Source organism: Trachemys scripta, chromosome 8, assembly GCF_013100865.1.
Source record: "Trachemys scripta elegans isolate TJP31775 chromosome 8, CAS_Tse_1.0, whole genome shotgun sequence".
Taxonomy (NCBI): Eukaryota; Metazoa; Chordata; order Testudines; family Emydidae; genus Trachemys; species Trachemys scripta.
This window is the reverse complement of record NC_048305.1, coordinates 53,283,716-53,309,182: the sequence shown is the minus strand read 5'-3', so window position 1 is coordinate 53,309,182 and position 25,467 is coordinate 53,283,716. Positions and strand designations below refer to the sequence as shown.

At 45.7% G+C, this 25,467-nt stretch overlaps 1 protein-coding gene and 1 long non-coding RNA gene across 2 annotated transcripts in view; both read right to left on the bottom strand.

Annotated features, from left to right (window-relative positions):
- The window catches only part of LOC117881983, a 59,328-nt gene that overhangs the window by 33,014 nt on the left and 847 nt on the right, over window positions 1-25,467 (bottom strand). Inside the window, exon 2 of the long non-coding RNA XR_004646909.1 lies at window positions 22,071-22,227. This is a non-coding gene — a long non-coding RNA (uncharacterized LOC117881983). The remainder of the gene's footprint in view (window positions 1-22,070; window positions 22,228-25,467) is intronic.
- Window positions 6,368-7,682, bottom strand: IER5 (immediate early response 5). The gene has a single exon (XM_034779891.1). It carries the CDS (start codon window positions 7,608-7,610, stop codon window positions 7,059-7,061), a length of 552 nt encoding a protein of 183 aa, XP_034635782.1. The 5' UTR covers window positions 7,611-7,682; the 3' UTR covers window positions 6,368-7,058.

Sequence of the window (25,467 nt, the reverse complement as noted above, 5' to 3'; positions counted from 1 at the left end):
ACCCATCCAATTTTCCATTCTAAAGCTCTTATTTTCTGTGGTTTGTACCACAGCTGTAGAAAATATTCACTCCAGATTGGAACTTGGCACCTTGCAAAAAGAAAAGGGAGGAGCTGTTCTGGTTTGCCAAGAGTGTTACATGTTTTTTAACAAACACCTGCCTAAACACAAGTCAAAACAGCTCCCTCTGTCTGGTCCAAATCAAAAAATAGTTTGGAAGTGAAGTGATCCAGGTTGTGACCCAGATTGACAATAGCCAGGAAATTTCAAATTAAGGCCAAGTGTGTCTGCCCTGAACTCACCCCATGTATTTTCAGACTAAATATCTTGGAAGCTTTGAATTAGTTCTAAGTGGGAGGCCTGGAAAATTCCCCCTTCTCCCCCTGAGCTATCTATTCCCTATCCTTTCTTCCATGACTTCTCGGGCAAGGAATGCACTTTTTCCTCCTCCTTGTTCTCACTGAAGTTTGCATTACTATTTGGGAAATACATTAGGACAGTTTCAGACTACAGCGCCAAGACTCGTCCACAGTTGTCCCTCTCCCACAAGTAACAAAAATCACACACACACCCCAAACAAAAAAACAAAACAAAATCAAACCACCACCAATCACCACCGCCCACTTCAGACAGGAGAGGAGAGAGGGTCAGCAGAAACATGAAGCAAGAGAGACCCAAAACTCAAATGGAGTTTTTTGGATTTGCTAATCAGAGAAGCGTGTCATTTCATTCTCTCTCTCTCTGCTGACCCCAAGGCAGCATATCTAGTTCTAGCTCTGCAGTGATGGCGGTCACATCTTCTCGTTGGTCTGGATCTGACCCCACCTTCTGGGGTTTACTGGCCCAGTTCAGTCTGGCACTAGTACTCCTAGGACTAGGCCCCTCGCCCCCTTGAACAGCACGGTCCCGTAAATGGCTGACACTTTCAAGGTAGCGTCTGCCATCTCACCTGCTTATGGCCATGTCAAGGTGAGGTACCCCCAGCTCAGCTGCCACTTCTGCTTCCGAGACAGGGGTCTTTCCACCCAATGTTCATGGCCCCACTGCTGAGCTTCCTGTACCCTGACTGGCAGAAGCATTTCCATGATTGCAGAGTCTGTACATGTCCTTTAGGGTAAGGTTCTCTCTTCTCTGGTCTTCTGAAAGCCCTGTCAGCAAACCAAACCCTACCCCTCCCTGCCAACCTTCCCCTCTTTTTCCATTAGCAACCCTCCCTGTACCATCAAATTCTTTCCCAATGAGCCTGTGTCCCCCCCTCAGAGCAGCAGCAATAGCCTGAGGCCAAGACTGGAGAGGAGGAGAGCTCTCTCCTCTCTGCCCTAGAGAAAACTCCAGGAGCCAGCAGGGAAAGCATTAGCCAGCTCTATCTACCTTTGTAGTTTCAGGCACACCAAACATATCCTAACCTAACAGCACAGAGCTCAAGACGAGGATGTAAATATTTGAGAGGGGAGGAAATTCTCCCTCTACCCAGGTTAACTAACATCTCTATAGCATCAGAGGGATGCACAGTACTGTATAGACAGGGAAGTCCCAAAGAGCTTCCACGGGGCTGGGGGAGATGAGGTTCCCCCCCCCCTTCAATTAACCCTTAGAATCTATACAGGGGCAGTATGGAAGGTTTTTATAAAGCACCAGCTGCCCCTCTCCCCCTCCCCCTGCCCCCACAAAATGCAGGGAGCTTTTTCAAGCCCCTCCACACATACTTTTTCCCCTTCTCCATTAAGGCACCAGCCTGCTATTTAAACCTCTCCAGTGTTTTCCTCTCAACGCCCAAGTGTTACTGCGGCTCCAGCTCTCCCTGAAGTGGGCAGCAACCAGCTGCTGCTCCTCTCTAGGCAAGGGAGTGGCCGCATCAAGAATGCAGCCCCTGGAGGTTTCTCTCCCTCGCTCCAAGCAGCTCACTAGATTCCAGAGTGCTGAGACAAGTCCCATGGAGATGCTGCAGCAATGAGTCTAGGCTCCCTGAGGCAGGAAAAGGGATATGTAAGCAGGGTCATCTTGGGGCACGTTCTTTCAGGGAACCCCTGGAGTGTGCCAAATGGGAGAGAACACATTAAAAGCCAAATCCAGTGTCCCTTTTCACCTCCCCTCTACCCACGCCTGTTTTGTCCACTATCTTGGATGGGAATACTGGCTGGCATCCGCTGAAATACATATTTATCTTTAAAAGGAAGAGATGATTCACAGCATTAATGCTCCCTTACCATTAAATGTATTTTTAAAATGATTTCCTCTCTCCAGAAGGCATCCCTAATTAGAGCAATAGCTCATACACCAGGGGTGGAAATTGGCCATAATTCATTAATAATTATTACAGTATAGGAAAGGTGAAAGCAAATGCATTCCCCCTTCTCTCAAGATACATCTCCTTCATGGGAGAAGGACTTCACACCCCATTCCAGCCCAGCTCTTTTCAAGTTATTACCACCCTCTTCTCATCCTAAGTGAAAGGATTTTTATAGCACCTTCCACTCAGGCCCTCAAAACCTTAACAAAACACTGATTAAACCTCATAGCAGCCCTTCCAGGTCAGCACTACAGCTAGGGAAACTGAGGCAGGGTGCTGAAAAGGTCACATACAAGTCCATGCAGAGATGAGAACAGAACACAGATCTCCTGCTGCCCTGCTTTAGCTGTTCTTCATTCTTAATAGTGCAACGTTCATTGCTATTATAGGAAGGCAAGGATTCTGCCATATTACTATTATGTCATATCCTTCTAGGCCTTGTTAAGTAGTTTCCATAAGACTTTTCCTATCTTTCAAGTGGTGGAAGTTTTTAATTTGTATCTGGTGTAGTTATATATTTCTCTTTCCTCAATGGGCATTTGCACATAAGTCGTATTTGGATTTGTGTGCCTATTCTTCATGTTTCTTCTTCTCCAGCCTCAATTCTGTTTGTGCCATCACCTTCACTGCAAACTAACTGCACTGCCATCAACAGAAGAAAGTCAAGAGGAAGAATCAGAAGATAGAACAGATGAACTAAGGAACACAGGCCCAGAGCCTCATATTTCAATAGGAGTTTGGCACCCAAATAACTTGGAAGACCTAGGCCACAGTTCCTTTTTATATGCCAGCATCCATAGTAACAAGAAAATAAAAGGTATTGGAAAATCTGATATAAAGTGGATTCTAGATACAGTTGACTATTTGCCACGAGGCTTCAGTGCGTCTTTAATGTCTCTTCGATGTGGGCCTGCTGTTTGGTATTCCATCAGTATTCTTGTTTGCAGCGGCTCCCACAGAAGAGGGCTAATGCTTTAGGAAGGTGCAAAGGATTTGCTAGAGAAGTTTGTACATTGCTGCATAGATCACAATTCCAGAAGTAACAGGAAGCTTAAGTTCTCTCTCCCAGGGGAGGGGGGCGGGGGGGGGGAATACACAGCACTACCTCAAGCATGAGGCCACGTGCAGTCTTTGAACCAGTGTCAGAATGTGCCAATAGCATGAGGAACAACTATAGTTCAGCTGATCCCTCCAGAGCTATAACTAAAGAACAGCCTCTCATTCACTATGTCCCACTCTTATGGTTTTGTCTAACCAGCACAGCCATCAAGAAAAAACAAAAAATCTCTGCTGCACTCAAGCTTCCTGGTACATTTGTTTCCAGACACTGGTGAAACCACCTTCGTTTGTAAATACGTTGTCTTGTTTCCCCTTATACCAATAAGTTCAGCTATTCTGCGAGTTGGAACCATACTAGTTGGTGGGGATGCTGCTACTCACTGCCCCACAGGTGAATGCTCTATCACATCTATGAAACCCCACTGAAGTCAGTTAGTTGCATGGTATAACCCAGGAGATAGTTCTGGGGGGAGCTTGTGAAGTTGGATTGTGCCCTTTTTTGTGAGACTACTTATCACTTGATAAAGGAGAAACCATACATTTAGATGTAAACTGGATGGCTCACTGCAGTCAGAAGCAGAGTTGTGATATGTACCAGAATAGCCTTTAGTGCTGCCATTTCAGATGCTGCCAACCACCAAGCTATTTTATTGGACACCAATTACACAACTCCTCTTTGGACATTAACTATATGACCACTGCCAAGCACTCTGTTGAAAGGATGTTATGGCTTCTCTACAATGTAGACAGGCATTCAGTGCATTCTGCCCAGCTGTAACATCAGACCTTCCTTCCTTTACTGGCTTTTAAATACAGAACCCCCATCGGGTGATGTGCAGACATGGAGTTTTTCCTGATTAACTCCACGTGTGGACACTTATTCCAGAGTAGGAGTATTCACACAGAGATAAGCAGGAACAGCTCCATGTCTACACAGGCCAATATTTTAAGAGATGCTTCAAGCTGTTTGGGAATAGCTTTCCAAAGAGACGAATCAGGAAGTAGGAGGATTGAAATCTACTCATTCAAGATTTGAATAGAAATCCTGACTGGACAGGAGAGACCTTGATCTTATGATCCACCCTTTTGCGCAAGAACAGGGCCCTCTCTCGGCCCAAAACTTTCCCCAGTGAAACCATGGGAAGGGAGCAGCAAGAGAGGGTTCCCATGGGCACAAAATGGTATAAATTAAAGGATTAAAGTCTCCCTAAATCCAGCTCTCTTTTCCCCACCAAGCTCAGTTCTTTTTTCACCTCTGCCAGTTGGCAACCCTTTTCAGTAGAGGACTGAAGACTTTGTTTGAAGGTGACCTGATAAGGGAAAGAGGAAAAAGAGGGCTTTGGACCTTTTTCCTGGATGTATGAAGTTGTGAAAGCTTCCCCCCCCTAAAAAAGTTAGTTATATTAGGAATTGAGTTTGTATCTACCAGCCTGTGTAGTTAGAGCCATACAGTATGACATAAGTATCACAAAAGTGAAACCCTATTGAGATTAAAGTTAAAAAAGTACTTAACCCAGAAAACAGTTGGGAAAAAAAAATCTGTCATTGTTAAAGATAACATGCACAGGTTTTTTATTTTTTTAAACCAGAGCAAGATGGTCCCAAAAGGTTTTTTTCCCTCCCTATCAAAAGCAAGATTTTCCCCTCTGCCGGTTGTCTAGTACCCTAGAAGTGCCAAGTCTTGTCCTTACATGGTTTTGCTAAAGGACTTGGGGGCTTCAGGGCATAGTTTGTTTTAAGCCTCAAATCAGTGAATCTTTATCAGAAGCATCGCTTATCTAAAACATTAAGGAATGTCTAACTACATCAACACAAAAAGCAATTATCTAGACAGCTACAAAAATCCTCTTTTAATTGCTCAACTTTCACTCATGATATCATTTCACTAGTTGTCCAGTCTTCCCAGACAGACTTAATTTGTATTTTTTTTAAAAAAAGAGGGGGATAAAAGATGTTTCAGGCTATTTTAATATAAAACAGCAGCAAAACAGGAAAGCATAAACACATTTCCACCCACATTTGCATGGGATTTTTAAGAATTAAATCTTTATTTATCAATTACAGGCTGAAAAGACTCCCATTACCCAACTAAGACCAACAAAACAGGACTTTCCTTTGAAAAATTCTCTATGCATTATGAAATAAGGTTACACACCCATTTTCTCCCTCTCTAAGTCACCTTTAATTGTAACCTGAACACACTTTGGAAATAAGGACAAAAGCCCTTAAAATGTATAGCTATTTTGTTTGAAGTAGTACTGCTTCAGTACTACATAGAAGGGCTGTTCTACAGAATTACTTTAAGCACTCACAATTGGTGTCTACCGCAGAAGTAGGTGAGCGTGTTCTGAGGAATAGGAACCTGGGGGAGGGGGAGGGAGAAGGAAGGGGGGAGGAAACCATGACTTGAGTTGGTTAACTCAGATATCCCTACCTAACAACTGACTGCAAAATCTGACAGCTACATAGAACATTATACAAGAAAAATTCAAGTTAGAGATGAGTAGTAGTCTAAGTGCTGTTTTGGCATGGAGCAACTGTTCTCAATGCAATGAACTATGAGGTGCTAAGCTAACAATTTTGCACGCTATTTTCTGAATAAGAGCTCAAACTGTTACAACCCCTCCCACTCACAAGTGCATTACTAAAGGTCTCTGGACCAATGAGCATATGTTATAAATAAGGAGAACTCGAGATGCATTCAGCATTTCCTCCTCAATCAAACCTCACTAAAGTCAGTGGGCAGCTTGCCTAAGTACAGCCCTGAACAGGGAATAGACTGCAGCAAAAGGTAGTTCAGATGGCTTGGTCAACTCTTGGGAGGGGTTTTCACCATCTTCCCCTAACAGAAGGTCCCTTTATACACAATTCAGATGCGTTGGAACCAAAACCACCCCAAGCCTCTAGCTGTGCAGGGTGGATACAGGCCACAGCCACATAACCACACCCACTCCATTGCTATCTACCTAGCCCTCACCCTCCCTCTCCGGCCAAGCGGCTACAGAAATATGACTACACTTAAACAGCTGCAAAATATTTAATACGTGTTATACACGTAGAGTTACATTTATACAAAACAAAAATACATCAGTGGAAGAGAGAATACTGTACAAGAGCCCCAGCACATCCCCAAGCCTTTATAGAACAAAGACCAGGAGTGACCAAGCCTACTCCAAAAGGCTCAACGACTATCAGTCTAAACTTCTTGTTCATTGCGTTAACCATTTTAAAGCACCATGTAAAAGTTCCGACTTCCAGCTTGTCAAAACAGAAGCTTCCAATCAACATAAGTCTTTCCCAACTTAAAAGTATTATCTGGGGGAGTGCTTCAAGTGTTTAGGATGGAAACAGCCTCTGGAAAATTTCACTCTGCAGGTTTGGGGTTGGGAGACATGAAATCAGTTCAAGCCGGAAGGAGATTCCTGGCAGGAAAGGCGCCACATGGGAAGGCAAAGAGTCGCACAGTCAGATCCCTAGGTGGGAAAGAGCGCAGGGGAAAGGAGATCGTGGCATGTCCGTGTGCGCGGAAGGGAGAAGTGAAGTGCTGGTGCTGCCCAGGGCAGTTCCCAGGGCGGCGGGGCAAGGCCCAAAAGTTCCCAGCGCCGCCCAGAGCTTCCTGCCTTCTTGGAAAGAAGCCAGTCCCGGCCCTCCGCCCGCCGGTGGTGCGGGGTAGGGGCGGCCACGCAGAGTGGTCAGGCCGCGGCGGGGCTCAGAAAGCCACGATGGCCGTGCTCCAGGGGTTGAGGCTCCGCAGCGCCGGCTGCTCGCAGCAGACTTGCCCTGGCTCGGTCGCCTCCGCTGCGCCACGCTCCTTGCCCAGCAGCCCCGAGAAGCCGGAGCCGAAGATGCTGATGAGGCTGGCCACGTTGCCAGTCTCCATGTCCTCCTGCGGCGGGGGCGGCTCCGCCTCACGCCGCGGCTTCTTCCCCGGGGAGCCCGCCACCTGGCCCCGCTCGGCTGCGCTCCGCTTCCGGGGGCACTCGGCCGGGAAATCCGCCCGCCCCCGCTCCACTGCCTCCGAGCCCAACGGGCGATAGCCGCGCCGCAGCCTCTCGCAGTCCGGGGGCGGCGGCGGGCCCGGGCGGGGCGGCAGGGCGCACTCGCCGCCGGGCTCGCCCAGGTAGACCCGGCGGGCGCTGCGCAGCACCAGCGACACCAACAGGTTCTTGTGCAGCTTGAGGCCGCCGCGCTGGCCCCGCGCGCTGTAGATCTTGCCCAGCGAGATGCTGACGATGCGGTGCGCCTCCAGCCGGAACTCCATGGCGCCGCCGGCCCCGCAGACCGCGCGCTGCCCGCTCGCGCCGCCGACTGAAGCTAACCCACGCGCCAGGATCGCTTTATATAGTGCCCCTGCCCGCCGGCCAATCAGAGCACCCCGCCGGTTGCGCTAACAGTCGACTGGCCCCCCTCCACTGCCCTCCGCGCGCCCGCTCTGGCCAATGGGGAGGGAGGGAGAGGGTTCGAACGCTAGCCCCGCGTAGAGGGCTCTTAAAGGGGCAACGATAGAGCAGGTAGGGGAGCCCATGGCCGGCAACAGCCGACCCTGCGCGTGTCGGGCTAGGGGGCGCTCTGGCTGTGCAGAGCGGCGAGTGGCTGCCACCTTCCCCGCCGTGCCGCAGCCTAGGATCCTGTCCCAGAGACCTTGTCAGGCGGCTGGGCCCGAGTCTCCTCCCGTTCACCCCCACGAAGTTCATGCAGCAGCAACCTCACTGTCTGCTGGTGCGGGTGCGAGGAGAACCGGGAGAGCAGTTTGGGCAGAGCACATGCAAGTCCCCCAGGACTCATCTCAGGCATGGTACATACTGAACCTCTGCCCCGCAGATCTTCCAGTGAGTCCTGTCCCTCCCCACTTCCACAAGGTGAAAGGGAACGGGGAAAAGAGATAGGCTGTTTGGCTGAGAAAAAGAAAAAGGAGGCTCTCTCCCTCACCCTTCCAGGCACAACAAGATGCTCACCCAAAGCAGCCCCTCCCTTGTGATGGCATGGGCACCCCCCAGCCCTTAACTTATCTGACAGGTGTCCCAGATTTCCTTGTCCTCGTTTGTGTGAATTTGGTGCTGCTGAAAACTGCCATATTCCAACTGAGGTTCTCTATGGGTCTGTCCACGCTGCAATCGGAGGTGTGATTGCAGCTTGCGTAGACATACCCGTTCTCCTCGGAAATTTCAACGCTAGAGTCCGGCATGAGTCAGATCTCTGGAACGGCACTATCGGCAAAGAAGGAGTAGGAAAGGCCAATTCCAATGGCATCCTCCTCCTGAGCAAATGTGTGGAACATGGACTGGTCGTCACGAACATCCTCTTTAGACAAAATGAGAAGTATAAGATCAACCTGGAGACACCCTCACTCCAGGCATTGGCACCTTCTTGACTACGTTATCGTTAGAGCTCGAGATCGAAAGGATGTCCACATCACAAGGGCCACACATGGAACCGATGACTGTTGGACAGACCATCACCTTGTTAGATCGATCATGAATTTCCAGATCGTCTCAAGGCATCGTAATCAGGCAAAATCAGTACAAAAGAAATTAATTGTCAAGTCTCTTCAAGATATATAGTGACTTGTGAGAAACTTCAGCAGTGTCTTCAAGAGAGGTTAACTGCCATATCTACAGCTGATGATGGCAATGAAAATTTCTGGAAGGAATTAAAGGCTGCCATTCTCTCGGCATGTATTGAGTCCTTTGGCTGCGTCACGCACCGTCTCCAAGATTGGTTTGATGAGAATGACATTGAGATTCAGGGCCTGCTTGACCAGAAAAGAAAAGCTTGTCACATATGGCGAAATGACATATCACACCACCAGAAGAAAGAGTCATACAAGCAACTCAAGGCTGAAGCCCAATGGAAAATCCATGACATCAAAAACAAGGGGTAGTGAGAAAAGGCCAAGGAGATCGAGCTTTACGCTAATCAACATGACATGAGATTTTTTCAAAAGGGCCATTTATGGTCCATGCTCCCATGGTGTCACAGCACTCTGAGCCCAAGACGGGTCAATGTACCTTAAGGACAGTGAAGCCATCAAAGCCAGATGGAAGGAGGATTTTGAGTCACTCCTGAACCATGAGTCAACTGTCTCTGATACTATTATCGAATCCATACCTCAACAACATGAACGAGAATCTCTTGCTGATCCCCCCCCGCCCTCGAAGAAGTAACACAAGCCATCATGCAAACTAAGAACAACAAGGCAGCAGGACCAGGCGGCATACCAGCTGAACTCTACAAGTTTGGAGGTGAAGAACTGGTAAAGAAACTCCATAAACTTTTTCTTCAAATTTGGTATAATGAGAAGATTCTGGAAGACTTGAGAAATGCCTACATTGTTACAATCTTTAAGAAAGGAGACAAGTTGGAGTGTGGAAATTATCAAGGCATTGCCTTGCTGGGAAAATTCTGACCTGTAGTATCCTCTTAAACCGATCACTTCCCCTTGCTGAGGAAATATTGCTGGAATCTTAGTGTGGTTTCAGACCATCCCACAGGACAACCAACATGATCTTCGTTGCCCACCAAATCCATGAAAAGTCTCAAGAGCAAAATCAGGACCTGCACATAGCCTTCATCGATTTGACAAAGGCCTTCAACTCCATCAATTGTGAAGCCCTGTGGAAGGTGGTGGACAGATTTGGCTGCCCTCCAAAATGTATTAAGGTCCTAAGAAGAAGAACAGGAGTACTTGTGGCACCTTAGAGACTAACAAATTTATTAGAGCATAAGCTTTCGTGGACTACAGCCCACTTCTTCGGATGCATATAGAATGGAACATATATTGAGGAGATATATATACACACATACAGAGAGCATAAACAGGTGGGAGTTGTCTTACCAACTCTGAGAGGCCAATTAATTAAGAGAAAAAAAACTTTTGAAGTGATAATCAAGCTAGCCCAGTACAGACAGTTTGATAAGAAGTGTGAGAATACTTACATGGGGAGATAGATTCAATGTTTGTAATGGCTCAGCCATTCCCAGTCCTTATTCAAACCAGAGCTGATTGTGTCTAGTTTGCATATCAATTCCAGCTCAGCAGTCTCTCGTTGGAGTCTGTTTTTGAAGTTTTTCTGTTATAATATAGCCACCCGCAGGTCTGTCATTGAATGACCAGACAGGTTAAAGTGTTCTCCCACTGGTTTTTGAGTATTTTGATTCCTGATGTCAGATTTGTGTCCATTAATTCTTTTGCGTAGAGACTGTCCGGTTTGGCCAATGTACATGGCAGAGGGGCATTGCTGGCACATGATGGCATATATCACATTGGTAGATGTGCAGGTGAACGAGCCTCTGATGGTATGGCTGATGTGATTAGGTTCTATGATGATGTCACTTGAATAGATATGTAGACAGAGTTGGCATCGGGGTTTGTTACAAGGATAGGTTCCTGGGTTAGTGGTTTTGTTCAGTGATGTGTGGTTGCTGGTGAGTATTTGCTTTAGGTTGGGGGGTTGTCTGTAAGCGAGGACAGGTCTGTCTCCCAAGATCTGTGAGAGTAAAGGATCATCTTTCAGGATAGGTTGTAGATCTCTGATGATGCGCTGGAGAGGTTTTAGTTGGGGGCTGAAGGTGACAGCTAGTGGTGTTCTGTTATTTTCTTTGTTGGGCCTGTCTTGTAGGAGGTGACGTCTGGGTACTCGTCTGGTCCTTAGGCTTCTTCACAATCAGATGACTGCCACTGTTCTCTGTAATGGCTTTGAGACGGACCCTTTCATCATCAAAACTGCCATTTTCTCATCTCCCAAAACAAACCCTCTACTCTCCGCTCACCTATGGTCACATATCTTGTGGTGGTCAGACGAAATACTACAAAGGCACACCAATGTGGACATCACAAACTGGGAGGAGCAAGCCACAAACTGACCTCACTGGTATCACATCCTCCATCAGGCAGTGGCCTGCTTCGAGAAGACGTGCCTTGCCCTCAAAGCTGAAAAGAGAGAGAAGGAAGAAAAAAGAAAGAAGTTTCTCCCACCAGGCAGCTGACCCACCAGGAAATGTCTGTACCTATTGCGGGTGGATCTGTGGTTCCAGAATCAGACTCCTGAATTATCTCAGGCATCCATATGTAAATCCATGGCAGAGATAGTCCACGAATAGAGGAACCACCAATGATAAGACATACCTATGCTGGCTTTAGTCTAGCTAGTGCAGCTAAAAATAGCAGTGAAGATGCAGCAGCACAGGTTTCAACACAGGCTGTAAAAGACAGCTCAGAACTCTGAGTACATACTCATATTGCTAGCCCATGCTGCCACCAGGGCCAGATTAACCCATAGGCTAATAAGGCTATACCCTTAAGGTCCTCCTATTTTTAGGCCCTACTGTAGGCCCTTCATTCCGTATTGAAGGAACAGCTGAGCGACAGTAGCAGGGCAATCAGAAATTTTTTGTCTCCTTAGATATTGCTTTGTACAAATCAATCCAGCAAGACTATGAATTCAATGTCTTTGTGGGCTAAGTAAGTGTTTGTGGGCCCAAGCAATATTGAACTTTGTACACAGTAGGCTTAAACTGGACAATAGAAACCATGTCGAAGAAAGGAGGATGGCAAAAATTGAAGGAGGACAAAGAAAGACGGCAAAGATAAGATGTAGTGCTGAAAGGTACTCCTCTCCTAAAGTTTTTTCCTCCTACTAAGTCCGGTGGTGAGGAAGTCGAGGCGAATACCAGCCCAAGTGAACCTGCTGCGCCTGCGCCTGATGAAAAGGAGTAGCCTCCTGTGACTTCTCTAGCTGCAGTCTCACCCCACTCCTCTGAAGACTTTCCCAGTGATAGTAATACAAAAATATCCTTCTCCAACGATCCAGGCGAGTGGGACATGACTTCTCAAGAGCTCATTGCATATTAGACTGAGAAGGGCCCACAGAAATTCCAGACTCTAAATGCTGACTTTTCATTGACAAAGCGAAAATACACCAATCAGAATCGTTATCTGACCATATCAATGTTTGAATATGTGAAGCCTAACAAACAGATTGGCAAGCGAAAATGGCTCATCTATTCTACTTATAAGCAGAAAGTGTATGGTTTTTACTACTTCCTGTTTTCTGATACCAAAAAGTGGGGAATGTTTTGCGAAGGTTTCAATGATTGGAAGAATACTGCATACATTACTAATCATGCAATGAGTGAGCAGCATACATTGTCAGTTAGCAGCTACAATGCCCGAAAGAAAGTTAGTGGCAGAATTGATAACCAAATGGAAACCAGTTTTTGGAAGCTCGTGCTTATTGGAAGAACATTCTCAGACGCGTAGTTGAAACCACAGTTTTTCTTGCTGAGCGTGGTCTGTCATTACATGGCTCAGATGAGACTGTTGGGTCGAAACACAATGGCAATTACCTTGGCGTTCTAGAGCTAATTGCCTAAGTTCAACCCTTTCTTAGCTCAGCATGTCAATAGAAAAGGCCATATATAATATCTATCAAAGACTATTTGTGAGGAAATCATTGCACTGCTGGCAAAGAAGACGCTATCAGCCATTGTAGTTGAGATCAAAGATGTGGGATATTTTTCAGTGTCCGTCGACCCAACACTGGATGTGTCATATGTCAGCTGATTGTCATCTTGCATTATGTGCTACCCAATGGATTTATAGTCCATTGTCTATTATTGCATGATATATAATTCATATCTCTTCTAGATACTTATTAGAGACACAATCTCTTCTCTTTTTTACAGAGTTCTGCTCTTTTCACATTCCGTCCTAACTCTCTTGCCTGCTAGTTGTGACAAATCATGCTTAATCAGCACTACTTGTCCCACTCCTGGGGTTTTACAAATGACTCTGATTTCTCATGCTAGTCAGAAGGCTAGTCTACACTGGCAACACTAAAGCACTGCCGTGGCAGTGCTTTAACGTGGCTTGTGTGGTCGCAGGAGAGCACTGGGAGAGAGCTCTCCCAGCACTCTAAAAAAAACCACCTCCACGAGGGGCACTGTCTATATTGGCGCTTTATAGCATTGAAAATTGCTGTGCTCGGGGGGGGGGGGTGTTTTCACACCTCTGAGCGAGAAAGTTGCAGCGCTGTAAACTGCCAGTGTAGACAAGCCCAGAGTCAGACAGAAGGGGAACTGCAGTTTTCTGAGGCTTTTCAGATGTGTCCCTGGATTTCTAAGCATTTTTTCCCACCCTTGAGTGCCACCCTCACCAACATATGAAGGCTATAAATGGAGTCATCTGGGGGTGGGAATAGGAACATCTGTGGACTGAAATGCAGTGGACAAGGAAAGCTTTTCAGAGGAACAGAGTGGAGAATGATTGTAATTATTCAGCTGAAAATGAGGGATTTGTCCTTCCTACATAGGCAGATGTCACGGTGGTGGAATTTCTCCACGATAACAGAGTCCCATATGTGAACTCCCCATTATTTACTGAATTCATTTCCATTCCTTTGGTTGTGTTCCCACACTTCCAACACTCAAAATGTCAGCTTTCACGTGCCAGTGACTCCTGTCCTGAGAGCTGATGTTCATTGGCAATAGGAACTTCACCAAATTCTGGCTTCCTGAACGTGCAGTTGATTCTGACAGTAACAAAAACCAAGGGAGGAACAAGCCACAAATACATCAGAAAGCATCTTACACTAAGGAGTTAACAAAAGACCCTCAACTTCATGTTCTCCTCTAGCTCATCAACTCTATATTTAAAGTCCAAAATACTGCTCTATGAGATTGTCCTCCTGAAAACAATGCAACTGTCTCCTAAACAAAGCACAGTTCATGGTTTGGCATCAAATTTTCCCCTCTTCCACAAGCCTGCCGCAATTGCCCCTCCCCATTATTATAACAACATAGCCTCAAAATAGGCAATTTGTGACATCTACAATGCTACACAAACTCTTTTGTGACTTGGAAATTATTTCCATCTCTTTTGTGCCTCCAGCCCTTCTTGAGTTATGGAGAAGCTCACTGTCACATGAGTTCTGTGTCCCACACGTGGTCTCTGGCAAACTGGGAGGGAGAAGAAATCAGAATAATAGTAGAGAAAAATGATAGTTTAATGGAAAAGAATTGGCTCAAATTCCCAGACCCACAGACACTGATCCCCTGCCATGGAAAGGCTACAGTTCTATGGTGTAAATACTTAAGTCAGGATTTAATTAGCAAAGCTGATTCTAGGCCTGGATGTTTGGGGTTTGCATTGCTGCTATTTGTCTGTCTGTGACACATTGAAATAAGTCCATGATGTGACATCATGCTATGCGGTCACAAGCTAATTTACATTTTTTTTAGTGACACCACGAGTCACATTCAGATTCTGGAGCTTGCAGGATCTGGGGCTGTGATGTCATTCAAAGAGATGATTCCAGTTAGAATAATTAGACTTGATTTTATAGTCTTTATTCAGGTAAAATTTCTGTGGATTTCCTGATGCCATATACCTGACATATGAAGCAATTAGTGTTGGTAGGAATGTGATTCTTTTACCCCAGAATCTCTAAGATGGCTGGAAAAGACTTTCAGTGGCACCTTCACCTGGGTGAAGGCCCCTGGATCCAGCCCTTATTACAGTAACTCCTCACTTTTAAAGTCATCCCAGTTAATGTTGTTTCGTTGTTATGTTGCTGATCAATTAGGTAACATGCTCATTTAAATTTGTGCAATGCTCCCTTCTAACATCGTTTGGCAGCCGCCTGCTTTGTCCACTGCTTGCAGGAAGAGCAGCCCGTTGCAGCTAGCTGGTGGGGGCTTGTAACCAGGGTGGACCGGCAGCCCCTCTATCAGCTCCCTGCTCCCCTAAATTCCTTGTGCTGCAGGTGCCCAGCAGGCTATCAATCGGCAGTTCAGCTGTCCCTCCGCCCACTGCTATGTGCTGCTCCTGTCCTCTGCCTTGGAGCTGCTCCCAGAGACTCCTGCTTGCTGTGCAGGGGCGAAAGGCGGGGGGGGGCTAATGTCAGGGTGTCCCCCTCCCCCCTGCTCCTGCACCCTGCTTACCCCTTCTCCATATAGAGAAGGGAGGGGCCACGGACGAAGAGAGACAGAGAGAACTTGGGGCAGCAGCTGCTGTCTCAACTTCCTGATCCACTTAAAAAGACAATGCACTTAAGAATGGGTCAGCTTACTTAAGGGGGCAGTGTGCATCTTTCTCTCTCTCCCACACACAAGGTGTGTGTCTGTCTCTGTCTGCTATGCTGTCTCCCCTCCCTTGTGTTCGTGTTGCCTTGTGTGAGAGGCTACGTTAACAACAATGTGTTAACCCTTGAGGGCTCAGCCAAGTGCTAGTTCATCATTTAGCAGCAAGGCATTCCCTGAGAAATATCCCTCCCTCTTCCACCCTCTAACTTCACCAGCTCAACCAAGCTTCACAATCATCATAGCTGTGAACAGTATTAAATTGTTTGTTTAAAACGTATACTGTGTGTATATCTACATAATATATAGTTTTTTTGTCTGGTGAAAAAAATTTCCCTGGAACCTAACCCCCCCCATTTACATTAATTCTTATGAGGAAATTGGATTCGCTTAACATCATTTTGCTTAAAGTCGCATTTTTCAGGAACATAACTACAACATTAATCGAGGAGTTACTGTATTTACTGACTCATTTCATTTGTCACCAAGTGATTCCTCAAAAGACCTTAAGGGTATGTCTACACTGCAATTAGACACCTGCCATAGCTGGCCCAGGCCAGGTGACTGGGCTTGCGGGGCTCGGGCTAAGAGGCTTTTTAATTGCAGACATTTGGGGCTTGGCTGCAGGGTCTCACAGCCCAGGCTCCAGTGCAAACCTGAAGTCTACAAAACAATTAAACAGCCCCTTAGCCCGAGCCAGCTGACATGGGCCAGCCGTGGGTGTCTAATTGTAGTGCAGACATATCCTAAGATGAGTCAAGATTAGAGAAGGGCCAAGGCTTCGATATAAAACTTCCCCAACCCTTGAAGCTGGAGCCATATCCAACAGTGATAAGCTGCCAACATTTTAAGAAGCAGCTCCTACAGATATTTCCTGTCTCAGTGAGCAATGAAAGTGGTAATCCCTGCATAAAGAGCCCTCCCCTTCATGCAACTCCCTCAATCAATTTTTGGTCACATGTAAATTTAAATGTCTACAACTATCACATGGCTAAGTACAAAGCAAGATTTTGGAGAAGGTTAGTGAGATGATTGTGTGGGATACCTGCCAAACTGAACTGACTCATCTCCTATAAAAACTGTATGTGGTGTGTGCATATGGGGAGAAATCTTGCTAGAGAAGTAGAGCCCAGCTGCACGTTCCTTTCAGCCTTAGCAATCAGTTTGTGTGGGTACACATTTTACTTCCCAAGAAAAAGAGCTCAAGCCTTCCTTTTACGAAACAAATAGTAAAATGAGATCCTTTACCAGGACCAAAGTTCAACTCTATTAATAAGGGGCTTGGCATAAGCTCCCTCTTGATCATCAGTGTACCTGAACTTTGCAGCTTGGGACTCTCTCTATTCATGTTTCCACTATACATTAAGTTTCTGGGCCCAAGTCTCCTCTGCCTTGCAGCTTTGTTAGTCATTGACACGTATGGAAGGCAGCTGCTGATTTGCCTGGACACATACAAGGTAAGCACATGATTTCAGTTAGTGTATAGGGCCATTTTCATCCCTGGTTTAATTTGACTGGCTTCAGAGAAGTTACACCAGAGATTTATTTATACCACTGACTTTACTGACTCATTTCATTTGACACCAGATGTTATCGGCTTCCTCACTGGAGAGAAGAGAGGAAAGGAGAAAAAGGGAAGGAGGAGAAAAAGGGAAGGAGCACAAGAAGCAACTTGCCTCTGATGGCCCAACAAGCCATGTGCAGGGCAACAGAAAAGTGGAGGAAGCTAGTAAGCAGTGATCCTGCCCTCCTGGGAAAAGCTGACAGGTATTTGGAGAGAAAGCACCATCTATTGCTTCAGAGCAGGGGATACAGAGATTCTCGGTTTTACCACAGATTTGTTTCATGACCTTGGGCTAACAACTATATTTTCAAAAGTGGGCACTGATTTTGTGTGTCAAGTTGGACACTCAAAAATTAAGGTATCCTAAGTCAGCGGCCACTTTTGAAAATGTTGGTCTTAACTTCTGTGCCTGCATTTCCATTTCTAAAATGGCCATAATATCACCAGTTACATAGAGGCGAGAGGCAAAATTCATGACTGCTCATAAAGTGCTGTGAGATCCTTGCATGGAAAGTGCTATGTAAGTGTCAATTATTATATAGCCTTAAATTTAACAGGCATTAACTAATACCTTTATATTTCCAGTGTCACCTATCTCCATAGAATTAAATCTCAGCTGCCCCGTGCTTGGCCAAACCCTGTTTCGAGCCTACACAAAGGCTCTCCCAATTCTACCTCAGCATATGTCATGATCGTAAATGGGTCCTGCTCTTTAAGACTTCACAAAATAAAAGGGGTTTACTATAAACATGCCCTTCCCACAACTCTATGACATCTGCAAGCCAGGCAAGAAGGCAGAAGGGAATAGCACTCAAGGAAACAGTCCAGTCCTCCTTAAAACTATGGATGCGATTGCCCTTTTAAGAAGGCCAATATTTTGGTCCCAGTGCCTTTCTTTCATTCCCAGGCTGATGTAATGCAGTAAGTTTCAGACAGAATCACATGGTGGCTTTTGAGGTCAGAGCCCTGTGTGGCTTTGTTGTCTGTCTGCCTGTCTCTGGGGTTGTGGTTGTATGTGTGTGAGAAGTCTCTCTCTGCTTTGATTAATGGGAATATGTATGTGTGTGGGTGTTTCTCTCTGGGCTGTGATTGGTTTTAGAGTGTTTCGGTGCTTCATAGCCTGTGCCACGATTGGTTTAGCATGTGCTGTGTTTCTGGATGTGTATCAGAGTCTTTCTTTGAACTTGGACTGGTTAGATAGCGTGCACCTCTGTTGTGAATGTCTCAGTGTTGTCCTCGCAGCTGTGGTTGACTATAGAGTATGTCTGTTGTTTGTGACTGTGTGTCAATGTGTGATGTTCTGTCTCTCTCTCTCCCTGCCTGGAAAAGGGGCATTCCCCATTTCCTCCCAGATCACAGGGGGATGGAAAAGGAGGCAGAGGAAAGGATGTGACTATGCACTCTAATCTCTGCATGGGATCTAACGGGTCTGGAAGAGTTTGACAAACAATTAACAATCCTCCAGCTCAGCTGCTGTTTCCCAAAATAGCTCCTCAACAGGGGGAGGGGGAAGGGCTCTCAGACAAAGGTGGCCTTTTTGCAAGGGACATCGAAATCATTGCAGCAGGAGATGATGGAGAAAGGAAACCTGAAAGATTAAATCAGCAGGGAGCCACAACCCCACCTGGAAGGAAAAACAATACAAGATAAAAGAAACTGGACAGGACACAGCTTGTGATGCAAATAACTAAAGAGGGCTACGCACTTCACTGTTTTTTTTGTTGTTTAAATTTGTGTTCATCATCCAGTGAAGGAGACTTTAGCATGCCCCTCATGAGGCTCATTGAGTATTCATGACATCACCTCTTGGCTGGAAAACACACCATCAAACCAGGTCCTTCCTACTTTCTCGCACACATAAACACACACAGAGAGCCCCCTTGCTAATACCACTTTCTCTCAACCAGCATTAGGATGCTCTAGCATACATGGGCTGCAGGTATTTTTAACGAAGCCTCAATTAGATATGCAAATGCCCATGGCAACCAGTGACCAATCTACACTAGGATGCCCAGTGTTTTTAACACCCGGGAAGCTGAACCTGTGCTGTTAGCAACTATGAAGTGTAAGAAAATTCCCATACCAGGTAGATAGGGCCACACATACATTAATACAATCAAGATGAATAGAAGCATTGGTTCTTTTTGATCCTTTGGCTCAGTTTAAGTGTACCAACCTACACATCCTCTCTCTGGGGACTATATCCCAATATTACAGGGAGGTGGGCATGATGACCTAACAGGTCTCTCTCATCTCAAACTGCAGTCCTGTCCTGATAAACGATGCTTCAAAGCTCCTATCTATTTTGCACATGCTTTATTTATTTTTAAATGCAGGTTAGAATGACTCAGACCCTTCTAAAAAGGAAACAAAAAGGGACTGCTGCTTAACAGTGTCTAGAATGATTTTCAACTACAACATCTACACAGATTTACTAAACTGGTACAGATTTAAACTAGAATTACAAATACATAAATAAAAACCTGCACCAAAAGATTAGGAAGTTACTGGCTCAGCTTCTGAATACAATCTAGTGTTAATATATCTGGGGAGGAAAACCCAGAAAAGGATCTTATTACAGCAATCTGTTAAACACCAGATTTCAAAAAGTATTGAGGCACCTAAAAATGCAGATAATCACTTAGTGTGATTGTCAAAAGTGCCAGGCATCTAACTCCCAATAAGGACTGTGCAACAATAAATCTAAGGGTATTTTTGTTTTATAGTTCTTATTAAGAGTCATTTTTCCGTGTTCTTTCAACTGATATACTTGAAATGGTTCTGTGGTAGTACCAAAGAAGTTTCGGAAGCATGCATAATTTGAACAGGTTTTCTCTCTCTATCCCAGTTATGTCCTGTGTATCAAGGAAAAAGGATCTTTGTTACAGCTTGACATTCAGATCCCAATTGAGTTGTCCTTCTTTCGGGTTATGTCTACGCAACAAGTGCTATAGCAGTACAACTGCAGCTATGCTGCTGTAGTACCGTAAATTAGAAACTATAGTAACAGAAGTGGATTTTCTGTTGCTGTAGTTAACCCACATCCTAGAGAGGCAGTAGCTATATTGCTCAGGGCTGTAAAAAATGTCACAGAGAGTGCACCGTAGTTAGGTCGACCTAACCCCCCACAGTAATCACAGCTAGGTTGACAGAAGAATTGGAAGGACTGTGCAACAATAAATATCACAAGATATTTTTGTTTGGTTTATGGTTCTTGTTAAGAATCATTGATACCAAAGCAAGCTCCAAAGTAAGTCTGGAGGAAAGCCCACAGATAGGTCTCAGTATATCAACTACACCCAGAAGAGCACAATGGGCAGAGCAGAGCATGAGGTCATACCATAATCCTCTTTAAGGAGCAGAAGCCTATAGTAAAATAAACACTCTGTGCTGTATAATGAGATGCAAAATTATGTGGCACATGCGGAGGGCGGGGGGGTAAAGATCCTATGGAAATTTTGACCCTCTCTGCTCAAGGATCAGGGTGTGAACTCAGGTGTCCTAGCCAAATCCCAGCTTGAGTAATTCTAGTCCCAGTAAAATTCCCCTTATGTCCTCAGTGATAATGGCCTTCCTCCCCACTCTCTCTCGTGGCACCATGCCTCCACCTCCAGGGCAAATAACATCCCCCTTTTCTCATTAATCCGTCCACTGGCTCAGTACCCTAGATGCCAGCATGTACTTGATGAGCTGCCCTAATCCACACCAAGCATCAGGGTTTGCTCTCCCTGTTCATTCCAAGTCTATGGCCCCATTCTGTTAATTAATAACGAATATAAATAATAATGTCTATTTATTATATAGCACTTTTCATCAGTAGATCTCAGAAGGCTTCACAATGTATTTAGCCTCCCAACACCCATGAGGTAGGGAAGCATTATCATCCCCATTTTACAGAGGCACAGATAGGCCACATGACTTGCCCCAGGTCACACAGAATGTCCATACCAGAGCAAGAAATTGAACCTTGATCTCACACCACCTGGACAGGGTCCTACCCACTGGACCATCCTTCCCCTATTGTGAAGCCCTCCCTTTGGCTGCTCTATCACCATCCTTTGCTCTGTAGTTTTCTCATTTTATGAACTGATTCCATGATTATTTGCTCTCATAAAAATGGGATTTTCAGGCAGTTGCTTAGGAGACAGGGAGAGGGTACACAAAATCAGGAGTCTCCCAGGGAAACGTGATATGTGACACATCCCTTTCATATTGGTGCACATAACAATATTCATGTGGTGGGGGTGGCGCCAAGAGGTTCAGAGTATAGGAAGGGACTCAGGGTTGCGGCAGAGGGTTGAGGTGCAGGGGTATGAGGGCTCCAGCTGGGAGTGTGGGCTCCAGGATGGGGTTGGGGATGAGGGGGCTCAGGGTTAGGGCTCCGGCTGGGCGTACAGGAACGACGGGTTTGGGATGCAGGAGGGTGCTCCGGGACTACGGCAGGGAGAGAGGGCTCCCCCCAGCTCTCTCTGGTCAACTTTGCGTGCCCCTCATGAGGCTCATTGAGTATTCATGACATAAATCTGTTTTATATTTTACCTAAACCAGTGTACTTTGCTTGAAGTGCTGGGGAAATCTCTGCTCAGTGTACAAAAGCTGGTGCATGTCCTCTCCACACTGAGGGAGGGGCGGACTGGATAATAAACTTACACTGGTCAGGCTTCTGACCCAGGCTAGGTGGTACAGCTCTGGAGTCCTAGGCTGGGGAGCTGTGGGGAATTGGTTGGAGCCTCTCTGTTGTTGGTTCATGAGTAGCTGGGAGAAGCATTCATGTAACGTTACTGGGTGCACAGGTGCCCACTTTGTCATTTCCTGGGGGTGCTCGACCCCCGCTCTCCCTCAGGCCATGCACCCACCCTGCCTCCTCCCTCCAGCGCCTCCTGCATGCTGCTGAACAGCTGACTGAGGCAGGCAGGAAGCACTGGGAGGGAGGGGGAGAAGCTGATCAGTGGGGCCACTGGTGGATGCTGAGCACCCACTGTTTTTTTCCCGTGGGTATTCCAGTCCCGGAGCACCCACAGAGTCGGCGCCTATGGCTGGGTGTGTTGCTGTCTATGGATGTTTGTGTAAATGCAGTACCTGCAGACGTTTTCAGCTTGTCACATCATCACAGAGTGAGAGGGAGCCCAGGTTGGTAAGCCAGAGGGCTCAGTGGTACCCCAGTTCCAGGTTGCACCCCAGGAAAACTCATCATAGTTGTCCCTCTGCCATATACATTGGCCAAACTGGACAGTCTCTACGCAAAAGAATAAATGGACACAAATCAGAAGTCAAGAATTATAACATTCAAAAACCAGTCGGGGAATACTTCAACCTCCCTGGCCACTCGATTACAGACCTCAAAGTCGCTATACTCCAACAAAAAAACTTCAGAAACAGACTCCAACGAGAAACTGCAGAATTGGAATTAATTTGCAAACTGGACACCATTAAATTAGGCTTGAATAAAGACTGAATGGATGGGTCATTACACAAAGTAAAACCTATTTCCACATGCTAATTTTTCCCCCTACTGTTACTCACACCTTCTTGTTAACTGTTGGAAATGGGCCATCCTGATTATCACTACAAAATTTTTTTTCTCCTGATGATAATAGCCCACCTTAACTGATTACTCTCGCTATAGATAGTATGGCAACACCCACTTTTTCATGTCCTCTGTGTATATATAGATCTTCCTACTGTATTTTCTACTGCATGCATCCGATGAAGTGGGTTTTAGCTCATAAAAGCTTATGCTCAAATAAATTTGTTAGTCTTTAAGTACTCCTCATTCTTTTTGCTTATATTTAATAGGGTTGAGCAGGAGGTAAAGAATTAAACACTATACTACAAATAAGAGACTAGTGTTACTTGAAGAGAAAGTGTAACCTTTTGATACTGGTTCACCATTTTGATATTGTGTTTAACATCAAAATACTGAGTGTGTAAGTTTTAAGGCTCTCAACTGAGCTGTTAAAAAATTCTTTTGAACATTCTGAAAATAAGGATGCTTTTAAAAATTAATGTGGCATTTGGCAATTAATATATACTATATGGTTTTCAGGTAAAAGGTTTGAATGCAATGGCATAATTGGACCTAACTGGCGGGTTCACAGCAAATTGGTAGGAACAAAAGACTAATATGAGTATATTTATCAATGTTACATTGGACTACATTACTTCAGGCAACTTTCCTCTTAACAGATGACTTCTGTATTTAAATTCTTCCCCACAATGCCTTGCAACAGCTGAGAGCCCTGGACAGAGCAAATTCAGTACAGCTGACATGAATCCATAGAATAGTGTAACAAATGACCAAAAGGTATAATTCCTATGTAATTGCATGTTGCACCACAAAAACATAATCTATGTTTTTAAAATATTAAATGTCTTTAAGGATATTTCCTCACTGTGTAAATTAAATAAACCACATGATTAAAACGATACAGATTGCAAAATTAGTTTATTTAGATCACACATTGCAGAAGCATCCTTAAAAACAGTATTATCTGCCATTTATGGCACAACACAGAAATAACATAGGGGTTGCACATTTTGGTAATGGGGACGGGTGTGGTGATGACCCCCATCTATGATCTCCCTGAATTTAATGAATGCAGCTCCACATATATATCCATACACAGGTACATACCCGTCCCCTCTCAGGGGCACCCTCCGTGACCATGCACACAGTGAACACATCTTCTTCTGTGCAATTACTGCCAGCTAGGGTGACCAGATGTCCTGATTTTATAGGGACAGTCCTGATTTTTGGCACTTTTTCTTATATAGGCTCCTATTACCCCCCACCCCCCGTCCCGATTTTTCACACTTGCTGTCTGGTCACCCTACTGCCAGCTGCACCTTCTCTACCTTGCTACTGCTTCTCTATTGTCCTCCTAGGGCCCAGGGACTCCCAGCAGCTCCTACTGCTCTGGGCCTCTTGCTCCTCTACCTCGCTCTTGTCCAAGGAGCAGAGAGAGACCTGTGAGAGAAACTGTGTAGGAGCCAACAAGAGATTTAAGGTAGGAATGGGTATGGAGTGGAACCATTTTTTCCACAAGGAGGTAAAGGTAAGCAGAAAGAGCCCAACAAATCCAGCTCCACTCACTCTTCCCCTTCCTGTTTTGGAACTAACATGTCAGCTCAGAACTTCCTCTCTTGCCTGCCTCTCCCACCCCAAAACTAAAAACAAAATAAATAAAACCCTTTCTGGTTCTCGGGCAGCTCCCCTCCTTTTGGCCCAGGCCTGTCTTTGCTCCTGAGAGAGGGGCTGAGGAGCAGGGTTCCAAAAGTGCAGGCAAACTCTGTTCTGTAGAAGACCAGTTGGGAATGCAGTGAGGCAGGGCAAAGAAGCTGAGCCAGCCCAACACAGGATGTACTTATTCAGTGCAGTATTGTTGAGAGATCTGCCTAGAGAACACTGTGGGGCTGGAATATAAGGAGATTTTCATCTTTTAAACGCTACTGAGCCATGTACTATTAGCCGTTTTCAAACATTTATAACTGGCCAAATTTGGGTGGATTTTCACAGGGACAGTAAAAGAAATCTCTCTGAACCCAGGGCTCTCTCTTCACCCATTTCAAGTCCCTACTCCAAAACATGAAGGCACTAGAACTTTTTAAATATATGGCTGTAAGGGGTTTTTTTTGTTTTTCTTTTTAAACATTGTCAAAACAACCTCATCCTTGGAAATGGCTATACTGTTTTTGCTAAAACTCCCAACAAAATTCAGCCTGAGGCAGACATCTGGCATGGAAAATCTCAACCCAGATGGTTAAAGTGTGGCAAAGTTTAATCAACTGAAAACAGAGTGTTATAATGGGAAATATTATGCAGTCTTAAATTTAGGCATTGCTGCCAGCTCCACCTGTAAGGGGACATGTGAAGGAAACAAATAGGGTGGATAGGGCCAGATTAAGGCCATCCAGGGCCCTAGACACCATAACATGGTTCTCCCTTACTGTGGTCCCACCTTCCACTTGGAGTTGTGGTGGCAGGGGTACTCTCTTCCCACTGAGGCAAAAGCAGTGAGATGAGGCCCCCTTCTGTAACTTCAAGAGTGGTAGCAGATTCTCCTCCTCAAGAAAAGCAGGGGTTCCCTGTAAATCCAAAGGCCAGGAAGTATCTGCTTAGGTGGGTGCATAGAGTGGGCACTGAAGGAGACCCAGAATTCTGGACATTCTGGTACCTCCAGAAACACCATGGGCCTGCCCCTGCCAGCATGACGTGTGTGCAAGCTCATGCCTCACAGACTATGCCATTTTGAAGAGCGCATCACTCTGCTCCCACCAGTACGATCCGAGATGCACGGTGGCACTGGCACATTCTTTAAAATGGTGCCCTCTGTGCATCCTACTAGATCAGTGCTTCCCAAACTTGGGACACCGCTTGTGTAGGGAAAGCCCCTGGTGGGCCGGGCCGGTTTGTTTACCTGCCCTGTCCGCAGGTCCGGTCGATCGTGGCTCCCACTGGCTGCAGTTCCCTACTCCA

Bases quoted from the DNA above. Each gene is read 5' to 3' on its own strand.
- IER5 (XM_034779891.1), bottom strand. From the start codon at position 7,610: ATGGAGTTCCGGCTGGAGGCGCACCGCATCGTCAGCATCTCGCTGGGC.